The sequence below is a fragment of the Semicossyphus pulcher genome, unplaced genomic scaffold, assembly GCF_022749685.1.
Source record: "Semicossyphus pulcher isolate SPU_LCO1_2020_fin unplaced genomic scaffold, fSemPul1.0.p SCAF_11, whole genome shotgun sequence".
In the NCBI taxonomy this organism is placed as follows: Eukaryota; Metazoa; Chordata; class Actinopteri; order Labriformes; family Labridae; genus Semicossyphus; species Semicossyphus pulcher.
The window spans coordinates 29,513,414-29,525,000 of NW_027211615.1; the positions used below are offsets into that span (position 1 = coordinate 29,513,414).

The 11,587-nt window shown below is 45.8% G+C and overlaps 2 protein-coding genes across 2 annotated transcripts; one reads left to right on the plus strand and one right to left on the minus strand.

The window, feature by feature from the left end:
- Positions 1-1,100: 1,100 nt before the first annotated feature.
- hey2 (hes-related family bHLH transcription factor with YRPW motif 2) lies at positions 1,101-9,811 on the minus strand. Its single transcript, XM_069657151.1, has 5 exons — positions 9,527-9,811; positions 8,595-8,673; positions 8,426-8,509; positions 3,844-3,925; positions 1,101-2,505 (listed from the first exon to the last, which is right to left on the minus strand). Exons 1-5 carry the CDS (start codon positions 9,610-9,612, stop codon positions 1,838-1,840), a joined length of 999 nt encoding a protein of 332 aa, XP_069513252.1. The 5' UTR covers positions 9,613-9,811; the 3' UTR covers positions 1,101-1,837.
- On the plus strand, positions 4,365-6,029 carry LOC138585222 (tripartite motif-containing protein 16-like). The gene has a single exon (XM_069657512.1). The coding sequence runs from the start codon at positions 4,365-4,367 to the stop codon at positions 6,027-6,029; it is 1,665 nt and encodes a 554-aa protein (XP_069513613.1).
- Positions 9,812-11,587: the final 1,776 nt, after the last annotated feature.

The following is an 11,587-nucleotide window of genomic DNA, read 5'->3' on the forward strand; positions in this document are numbered from 1 at the left end:
GTCTCCTACTGTGTGACTAATTCAAGCTACGTATGAAGGTCATGTGATTTGTCAAAAGCTCCAACATCCACTAAATCTGACTTCAGCTGCTGTTGACAAGATCAAGAATGAACTTTGACCCTCTGGAAAGTGAATCATGTTTTACAGTTTGCACAGTTATATGCCTTGCTATTGGGCAGTTTGATTGACCAATCCCACAGTTATATGTTTTAGTGAATTGAACACAAACTAGTTGTATTTTTACATCCTTGGCATTTTGCAACATGTTAAAAGGTTAAAAATAGCCACTCAATGAGTCAATCCTGCAGCTCCCTCTATCCTAACAGTTTTGCATGTGCAGGGCAGCACAGTCAAACTTTTCCTTGAAAGAGATAAAACTTGTACCCCTTTCCCATCGAAATTAGCGCATTGACGTGGGTTTTCAGATGCGGGAAGACCCGCTAATAAATGCAGATTGTCTCTTTTCCCATTGCCAGTGAAGTATCCTCCTGTCAGTCTCTTTTCTGCTGCGTCACCGTCTGACGTCACAAACGCGCCGGAAACAGGGTTAGTAACCAGTGAAGATGTTACGGTGGTTAGGTCTTTATTGTATCTGTTACTCATTCAGTCTGTTTATCAAACTCGGCGCTGACAAATCTGGAACGATCAAGCGCTGCTCGGACGGAGACGGGCGGAGTTTGTAGCTGAGATGATGAGGAGTCGCAGAGGTTGCACGGAGCATAGCATCGCGCCAGAAAGGGGGCGGAGATTAGCGTGTGACACAGATTTTGTGTTCCCATCAATGCTGATCGGTGCCGAGGCGATAATTACCCGGGTCTACTGCAGAGTCATGTGACCCGGGTCTGAATGCTGATTGGAGCCTTTCTCACTAAGCAAAAAAGCTGAGTGTTAGCGGGTGTTAGCGTTTTTTTGACCAGTGGGAGAGCGGCTTTACAAACATTTTAACATTTGAGGCACTGAACCTCTTGTCCACAGCAAACAATACCTTGAACTACAGCCAGGTTAAGTATCATTTCTACATCTACAAATAGTTCATACCGCACAAAGAAAAGACACTAACAGCTGCAATTTCCATGACTGCAGTAAAGTTGTTACTTCATGTTTATTTGTAAAAAGGCACACAGCGAATCAGAGTTCTGATGATAATCAGTGACACATTCAATACAAGGAAACCGAACATTACAGTCATCATCTTTGTAATTATGGTAATCTTCATCCCAGTTTGCACCAGCGTGAACAACAGACTCTCTGAGAATTTGTTTTTGGCAGATCAGCACGGGCAACGTTTCAGAGCGCTTCGGATTCTCAGGTTATAGCTCCTCTTCATCAGTGGACTGATAATCTCAGAGGCAGACTTTGGTTTATGTGTTTTTGTCACATGGATGGTTCTAATTAAAAATTCTGGTGTTATTTTGATTCTTTTTGTTGTCAAAATATCCAACGATAAAACTGAAACCATCAATGTGTTGGACCGTCTTTGAAACGTCCTCACTTCCTGTCTGAAACTCCAACCAACTAGTTCAAAGATCTAAAAAGCAAATAGATTTGTGTCGTTACAGAAACAAAACGCTCGTTATTTCATACACTCACTGTGGGTTTTGGTCTTTCAGGGGATTCATTGATTTAACAGTTGAGTGAATCTGAATAGAAAGAAGAAATGCAACAGAAAACTCAGCAGCTGTGAAACAGTCAAAATCACCTCAAGGGTTAGCAGGTTAATGGAACTAGTTGTTTGGTCACAAAGTGTTAAAACCAGTTCATTCATAAGTAATTTGATCACTGGTGTCAAAGTGTTTCCAGGCTGTTAAAAGTGTAAGTTTGTCAGCAGGTCAAACAGTCAGAACGCCCCGACCTCGGTCCCCCACGGCCTGTAGGGCTTACTGCTGCTACTGTGAGGAGTCTGTGAGGAAGAGGAGGAGCTGGGAGGGCTGGTGGTGGTGGTGGAGGTGAAAGAGCAGGGAGGGAGAAGGGGGAAACCTCCGTGGAGTGTGAGGGGAAACGACGCTGACAGGGAGAGGAGGGAGGCAGAAAGAGGAGCGGGTGTGCAGGGGAACACAAGGGAGGAGGAAGAGGAGGTGGAGGAAGGAGAGGAGGAGGTGGTGGAGTCTGCGTAGGAGGCTACGCTGCGTTGTGACAACTCCACCAGCTTCTGGGGGGCTCCAGCTCCTCCAGCGTCAGGAGAAACAGGAAGCCCGCTCAGTCCGTACGGAGCGGCAGCGGGTCGAAATGCAGCAGCAGTGGCGACTGCAGCAGTCCAGTGGTGAGGGTGGAAGGGGGGAGGTAAAGGGTGAGGCTGCTGGAGGTGGGGATGTGATGAGGTCATGGTGAGGGCGGCGGCATCACGGTGCGAGGCGCAGGAGGTGAGGTGGGAGAGGAGGCGGGACCGCAGAGGGTCACCGGAGTCAAGGCCCTCCACGGCGCTCAGGTAGCGAGAAACCTCCGTTAGACACTCTCTGAAACCCAGAGACAGGAAGTCCAGAGCCAGAGCGTGGGCGTCAAAATAACCTGCAGACAGAGAGGGGGGGTCAGGTACTGCGGTTTACCCTTTCATGTGGTGTCATAAATCAAGTAAAACACATCCTGATTGTGAACGACAGGGCCAAGAGGGAGCATGTTTACAGGAAACAAAAGAGGACCAATGATAGAGCCTTGAGGGACGCCACAACTCAAATGAACCGTCCAGGAAGTAGATTTACCCAGAACGTTGCACAAATAACGGGGAATGGACTGAGGTTTTATAATACAAAATATGACATGAAGTAACTTTTGAATATCATTTAAAAAGTTGTTTTTTTACGTTAAAGTTCCAATTTATTTCAGCCTAAATTTTCTAACTTCAGTCTGCTGGTAAACCCAAACAAACGCTGCAGAGAGACGGCCTGTGAACGCAGCACTGACCCCTCTCCCTCACACCTCCCCTCTCCACATCCACCCCCCCGCCGGCTTTATGAAAGCAAACAGCGCTGCTCAGGGTCAAGTGGTGCTTTTATCCCTGCAGCGCTTTCCCATGGACTCACCGCCTCCCTCTGTCACTCACACACTCACTCACACACACACACACACACGCACACACACACACACACACACACACACACACAGCACTTTAAACTGTTGAACTGATTGACAGGTTGTGTGACTCACTGATGCTCTGGCAAACCAAACTGACTTTAAAGGCTCTTTGCTGGCAAAGACCAACTGACATCTTCTCGAAGAACTGGCACTTGAACGCATCATAACTGCAACTGACGAACAACGTGCAACTTCTGAGCGGGAATGAGGTTTCACTTTTTATATTTGCGTTGCAAACGTCACAGAGAGACAAAGCAACTTTAAACAGGCTGTTTTATTGGTAACAGAGAGGCAGCCTTAGATCAGCAGTCTCCTGTCTTCTGCAGGGTAAAGTCGCTGTTTTTATCAATGGAGTCTGGTGTGCTTGCAGAGAGCGATGTAACGTTTCTCATTTTTGCCTATGCCCCTCCGTAAGTCTGTTTACTGTTTGACCTTGGATTGCTCCTGCATACTGAGTGTAAGCCTGGCAAGGGTATCACAAATAAAGTAACAGGTACCAGGGACTATCCACGTTTTGTTCATTGTTAAACCATAAAAAAACTAGTTCCATGCAGGTAGAGTTCACAGGTCAGAGTCACAGAACCCCTATTTCTCCTGACGATGAGACCAGAGCCGTGTGTGTGTGAATGAGATGGTGTAAGTGCTATAAATGCTTCTAGTGTTTTTAGACATATGACCATACGTCTCTCTGCTGTGGTTAAACGTCTGTAAACGTTGTCGCCTGCTACTTAAGAGTACCAAAAGGATGTTAAAAGTGAGACACATCCTGGTTACCTTTCCCCCCTGTCGCCTGCAGCACCTTCAGATGGTCCACAGTCATCTGCAGAATCTCGGCCTTCTCCAGTTTAGCTGAACCCTGATGGAAGAAAACGAAAGTCAAAGCCGGATGGAGAAGAAAGATAAATGATCATGAAAGTCACAGTCTGCTGAGAGCCCTTCAAACAGTCGAGTCAATGCGAGGAGACTGTGTTGGTAAACACATTTCACACCCTGTATTACAGTGCCTTATTTCAACACTTCACATAACTGACCCCAAAGATTTAGACCCCAAAATGCTATAAAAATATATCAAATTACAAAATATTAAGGTCTCATATCATATGAAATTTAAAAACACGACTGTAACAAACAGAACTCAGAGAAAACAGTACAAAGTCTTCTACAGTTCTACAGAAGATGGGTGTAACCAACCAGAGCTGACACTCCCTGCACAATCATCTTGTTGGATCAGAGCTCAAACTTGTATAAGTTCTGAGTAAGTGAAACTCAGACAGGCTTTGTCACTGAGAGGTGAAATGGCGCAGAAAGGAGTTCAGCTGGACGGGGATATCTTCTCTTGTTTGATCTGTCAGCATCTACTGAAGGATCAGATGACTTTTCCCTGTGGACACAGCTACTGCATGAGCTGTATTGAAACCCACTGGGATGGTGAGGATGAGGACGAAATCTACAGCTGCACTCAATGTAGGCAGACCTTCACACCGAGGCCTGTCCAGGATGAAAACACCATGATCGCAGATTTAGTGGAGGAGCTGAAGAAGACTGGACTCCAAGCTGCTCCTGCTGATCACTGCTATGCTGGACCTGAAGATGTGGCCTGTGATGTCTGCACTGGGAGAAAACTGAAAGCCTGCAGGTCCTGTCTGCAGTGTCTGGCCTCTTACTGTGAGAAACACCTGCAGCCTCATTATGAAGTAGCTCCGTTAAAGAAACACAAGCTGGTGGAGCCCTCCAAGAAGCTCCAGGACAACGTCTGCTCTCGTCATGATGAGGTGATGAAGATGTTCTGTCGTACTGATCAGCAGTCTGTCTGTGATTACTGTTTAATGGGCGATCATAAAGGCCACGACACAGTCACAGCTGCAGAGGAAAGGAGCGAGAGGCAGAGAGAGCTCGGGGTGAGTCGACAAAACATCCAGCAGAGAGTCCAGGACAGAGAGAAAGATGTGAAGCTGCTTCAACAGCAGGTGGAGGCTATCAGTCGCTCTGCTGATGAAGCAGTGGAGGACAGTGAGAAGATCTTCACTCAGCTGATCCGTCTCATGGAGAAAAGACGCTCTGATGTGAAGCAGCAGGTCAGATCCCAGCAGGAAGCTGAAGTGAGTCGAGTCAGAGAGCTTCAGGAGAAGCTGGAGCAGGAGATCACTGAGCTGAAGAGGAGAGACGCTGACCTGGAGGAGCTGTCACTCACAGAGGATCACCACCAGTTTCTACACAACTACCCCTCACTGTCACCACTCAGTGAATCTACAGACTCATCCAGCATCAAGATCCGTCCTCTGAGGTACTTTGAGGCTGTGACAGCGGCTGTGTCAGAGGTCAGAGGTAAACTACAGGACGTTCTGAGGGAGACGTGGAGAAAAATCTCGCAGACAGTGACTGAAGTGGATGTTTTACTGCCACAACCAGAGCCCAAGACCAGAGCTGAGTTCTTACAGTACTCATGTGACATCACACTGGATCCAAACACAGCACACACACAGCTGTTATTATCTGATGGAGACAGAAAAGCAACACTAATGAGTGAAGAACAGCCTTATTCTAGTCACCCAGACAGATTCACTGATTATAACCAGGTCCTGAGTAGAGAGAGTCTGACTGGACGTTGTTACTGGGAGGTGGAGAGGAGAGGAGAAGTTCATGTAGCAGTCGCATACAAGGATGTCAGCAGATCCCAGAGCTGTCTCGATTGGGGATTTGGATACAATGACAAATCTTGGACGTTACAATGTTTCAACAACAGTTATCACTTTTGGTACGACAGTGTCCACACTCATGTCTCAGGTCCTCGGTCCTCCAGAGTCGGAGTGTACCTGGATCACAGAGCAGGTATTCTGTCCTTCTACAGCATCTCTGAAACCATGACTCTCCTCCACAGAGTGCAGACCACGTTCACTCAGCCTCTCTATGCTGCACTTCAGCTTTACGGGGCTCCTGGAGTCACTGCTGAGTTGTGTTAAGTGAAATGGACAGACGTCATGTAAGAGACAGCAGGTTAACTTCTGTGTTTTAATTCTTCAGCTGGATTTTAATTCATGTTTGTTGCTGAGAGCTGATTGGTTTATGGGCGGCACTTTGACATCTGTAGATGTCTGAGTTCCTTTAAGTCATGGGCGTAGGAACCATTATACGTGAGTGAGACAAGTCCCACCCACTTTTAGCATATCGAATATCAGCTGCTGACCCACGCGCTGTTCTTTTGAGAGCACTCCGTCAGTCGAATCCATTCCGCCTGCTCATTGGGGGCATTCCAGTAAAAGGAAGATCCATTCCACGTTTTCACTGCTGCCTCGACCCAGGCAGCTCTGGGCTGTCAGCAGGGTGATAACCACCTGATTGAGCTCCACCTGTGCAGGCTGGTCGTGCTGCTCATTGGCTCCCTCACACTACAGCTAGCCAATCAGCATTCTGGGCCCGCAAGCTAAGGAGCAACCAAGAGGAGTTCACTCTTTGCTTTTTGTCTGTGCTGCTGCCTGAGCTGCTGCTCTGTTATAGAAAAGGTGTGTGGTGGGAGGTTTGTGAGCACAGGTGAGTTTGGGGGACCCTGTACATTGTGCAGTTTATTTCTGTAGAAACGCCGGGTTTATTGGTTGGTGCCACCTCTGTACTTGTTTTGGTGAAGCTCTTTTTTTTAGAGAAGACAGTTCGGCCTTTTGTTTGATTTTGTTTGTAGAGGTAGAACTTAAGTCAGGCCTAATTTTGTTATATTGAGTTCTGTTTATTGGGCACAACCCCTTCGTTCCTCCCTCCCCCACAGTGAACATTTGTTGTGTTTAAAACCATGTTTCACTTCTGACTCCTTCGATTCTTTGGTTGTCGTGTTTTCCTCCTACTTTTAAGGGGATGTTACAAAATATAAGGGATGTAAAACTTACAAAACGTAGGCATTTTAAACTTGAATTATCATGATTAAATCAAGAGTTTAGATTGTGCTCAAACAAACTGATCATGTGGATGAAGTGAATCTGTTCATGAAATCAGAATTGATTGACAGCTGTCCTTGATGCTGTGAGTCTTCAGAGGCATCAGTTATCTCAACATGACTTTACACTGTTTAACATTAAAACAGTTCTGTGAGGTTTAACCCTTTAGACCCCAGCAGAGTTTGTATATGTTGCTGCAGTTTGAAAGCCCGGGTGTCTTATTTTGAAATATAAATCTTTGCAGTGTTCAGAGTCTCTGCTGAGAAGAGACTCTGGATTCTGCAGCTCAAACTCCCACGGTGCTGTTTTGAAATTCGTGATGATGAGAGAAAGACGGGGAGCCAGATGGCGCCATCTTCTTTGCCTCCGTTTCATCTGAAAAACTGCAAACTTCCAGTTTTTAATCTCTCAGTGCAGCGGTGTGCTCCGGCTGTTTGAGGGGCAGGGGCAAAAGGAAAAAAGAGCACTAGTTGTATGCCATGGGGCACTAGTGGGCAGAAAGTTGTGATGCGAAACAGGGTCAGTTCTAGGCATCCCATGAGGGCACAATGTCTCACACGTAGGTGCAGAGGGTAACTAGTTTTCCAACATGGATCCGTTATCCACTGGAAGGACACTTTATCGTTTTATATCTACAGGGGCATCCAAGAGGCATTTTTTAAACATGGGGGCACCACTGTCCCCCTCCTGAGTACACCACTGCCTAAGCTGATGCCACCTACCCTACCACATGGCTCCTAACAACCCCCACAACTCAGACTTGTAGTTAGATGGGCAGCGAGAGCAGCACAACAGGGTTATCAAGTGGGCGTCTCCCTTCACCAGTGTCAAGTTACGCCCACGACACCTCGAGGAGGATCAACAGTTAGCCCTGCTGTCCCAGAGCCCCCCCTCAAGGGTCCTTTGCTCCCAGCTCTGTATCTTCCTAATGTTCCGACACATTAAGCAGACCTTTTTCTATCCTCTCAGCAGTGTCTGTTTCTTCAGGCAACGATTTCTCCACAGCGGCCGGACAGATTCCAACCATTCAAGCTGCATATGAAACGTCCATCTCCCTTCTTTATTTTGACATTTGAACTGCAAACATTGCTCATACCAATCTCTTACAATATTAGCTAACATATGACCCTGGGAATACAAGGAGGAGTTCTAAGGGCGGGTTCACACCAGCCTTGTTTAGTTCCCTCGGTGCGGTTTGTTTAAGTGGTGTGAACGCCGGAATCAAACTCTGGTGCGGACCAAACAACCGGACCATGGTCCGCTAGAAAAGACGGATCTCGGTCCGTTTCCAAACGAACCACGGTCCAGTTTGATTCAGGTGAGAACGTAAACAGACTTAAAGCAGGACCTAATGTAGGAGGCGAACCAAAACACAGTGCATTGTATGTTTACAGGTGCTGACGCTGGTTCTGATGGAGAGACGAACGTCTCACCTGCTTCTCGAAGGCTGTGGGGATGAGCCTGCGTAACTCGGACAGGCTGTTGTTGATTCTGTCTCTGCGTCTCTTCTCGATTATCTGACAAGAAAAAAGAAACGGATCAAATGTCTGTGAACTCGACGTCCTCCCACAGGACATTTCACTAACACATTAAGAAGCTCACCCCTCTGCGTTTCTTCCTCGCCATCACTTGAGTGGTCGTCGTCGGTGATCCACATCTTATAAACGACGCCTTCATGTGCCTGAAAAACAAAAGAATTTAACATTAAATAATCAACTTAGTGTTGTTGAACACAAATACTGACACATGAACACAATCACTTCCTTCTACTTTCAGTCTGCAAATCAGGCGCCATGAAGCAAACTGCATCTTTCTGACGCCCGGCACAAAATGAAACTTTCCTGTCCAAGTCTTTTATGCAAAATAAAAATGTCCGTTTGGAAATGAGCGACAGAAAGTCTCCAAGTTTAGGGAGAAAATGTTGTGACTGCTCGGAAACGGTGGAAAGAGATTTGACTTCATGAAGTGATTAATAAAGTTTTTATTTCTTTAAAACAACAGTGAGATGTGTCAGTGTGACCTCACAGCACAGATCTGTGTGTACATCAACTTTGACCTTTTGTGAACAGGAGTAAACTGTAGTAAAGAGTATTTTTGACTGTTTTAGTTTAATAGCTGAATAGCTTCATGTTTGGTTTGCAGCCTCTGCTTGTAAAGAGACTCTTTGAGCCCACTGATCAAACATGTCTAACACTTTATAATGACGCAGGCACATTTTCAGGGTTTATTCGAACACATTTGTGAACAGAAACCAGAGAAATGGTACTTTTTAGGACCTGCAGATAACTTTCAATCTTTACTACAAGAATAAATGAGATCATATTTTATATTTTTCATTTCATCCTTTTATGCATTAAAATGACTGCAGGACACAGTTATGGTGTGATTGATTGGAGATGAAACCATTAAAAGTATTTTGAATACAAGCCTCCGCAGATTTCTTTATTTAAAGTTACTTGGATTTAATCATGAGCGTTTGAATATTTCCCCGTAAAATATGATGAAATAAAAAGCACATTTCCCTCCTGACTCACCCGGGATAGACGCTCTCTCTGCCCACATCGATGGTCTCCTCCACGTCGCTCTCTGCGGAGCTGCTCTCCTCACACGGCCGCTTCATGGTACACGGAGGGCGGGGAGCGCTGCCTGTCTCTGCCCGGGAGGTGTGCACCTTTTTTTATACCTATTATATCTTTTTGAGACTAAATGAGATACAGAGGCCGCTGCAGGACTGAAATGACGATGAGATGTGATCACTCCTATCACTTAATATTGATCGATCAGGTCCAGTGTCGGGATGATTCAGGAATATTTCAGAGGACTTGGAGTGAAATCAAAGTTAAAACACAAGAATGTTTTTACAGGATTATTAAAGATAATTTTTTGTTAGTTTAATCCAGGATTTGATGAACTTTCAGGTTCGTTTCTTTCCCAGAAAAAAAGCAATTTAAAAGCAACAAAAGTTAAAAGTTCCCTCGTTAGAAAAAGTTCAAATCGACTTGTCAAAACAAGTTTGTCCACATCAGCAGATGAAGAAGAACTTGATTTTTTCTGTTAAACTGATTAAAAGTCAATAAATGTCTCCGGAGCTTTAAAGGGTTCTTTTTTTCTCCAGCGGTGTGTGTGCGGTTAACAGTCCGGGGCAGGTGGCCCGTGTGTCGGCTGCAGACTGGACTGGTGACCGGTGTGTTCTCCTCCCTCTGCTCCTTCTCTGGAGCTTTCCCACGGAGCCTGGGAGCCACACACACACACACACACACACACACACACACACACACACACACACACACTCACACTGGAAACGCCCACGTGCACTCAAACGCAGTTTTGAGATTGAGGATTTGTGCAGTCTGGGCCTCTCTGCTTCAGACAGCGTGTGTGTGTGTGTGTGTGTGTGTGTGTGACGGACAAGTGCATGGGAACGAGGCAGTCAAAGAAGTGTCTTTACATAAAGCGACAGGTTTCAGACCCATCAATACATTTTAATATAGATTTATAATCTGTTTCACTCAGTTAACACGTTAGATAAGTACAAATTAAAGGTATCCTCCTGAGTATTTTACTTGACGTCATCACATCCCCTGATACATTTCAAAATATGTCTTTTTATGAAAAACACTTTTATGTGCTGAGTGCAAATATCAAAAGGCTGAATGATGTCATGAACATGGCAGCTCGTTATCAAAGACAGCTGTGTGTGAGGGACGCTGAGGCTCAGTGTGTGTGTGAACGTGTCCTTTCAATGCGACTTTACACAGTTACACAAATCTGAAGAAGTCTTTTAAATGTTTCCTTCTGACGTCTTGTGGTGGCACCAGTCATGGCCTCTTTATCTCTGAGATAAACATGTCTTCTGTTCAATCAATTATGTATGAAGGACATTTGTCATAGAGCTTAAAGGCAGATCTGTTTTTTTAATAACATGACAGATTTTCTTCTTTCTTCTGCAGAGACATGTGAACCTCTGGAGCTAAACGTAATGCATTTGAAAAACATTGATTAAAAGGCTCTCCCAATTCTCTGTGGATCATAGACTGCATAAAAAGATGGCTGACATGACAGCTCCCTAAAAGTTTCTGTCATTATAGTTAGTTCTTATCATGCTGATTTATGTCCAAGTTTTAATTAGTTATTTGATGCTTTAAAAAGGGGGTGTGGCCTCATGATTGACAGCTCTGTGGACAAATGGGGCTCCTGCAGCGTTCTGTTCCCGAGTAGCAGAGTAGAGGAGGAACGGCGAGAGGAGACGTAACTAACACTAACACTACAGTCAGTGAACTTTCCATCAGCGTGAATATCTGCTTCAGACCGACACAAGAAGCTGTTCTGCTGCAGACTGAGCCCACCTGAGGGCTCCAACACGCCAAGGACACCTGAGGGCTCCAACACGCCAAGGACACCTGAGGGCTCCAACACGCCAAGGACACAAAGTAAAGGTGTGTGTCGGGTAGAGGAAGGGGCGGGACGTCAACACCGCGGCTCCACCTGCCGATCTCTACTGCACACGTTCTGGAAACAGATGATGGCAGCGCCCGCTCCAGGGGGAGGTGGAGACGCGTCGTCCATCTTTACGGTCACTGGTTTGGATTAGCTGG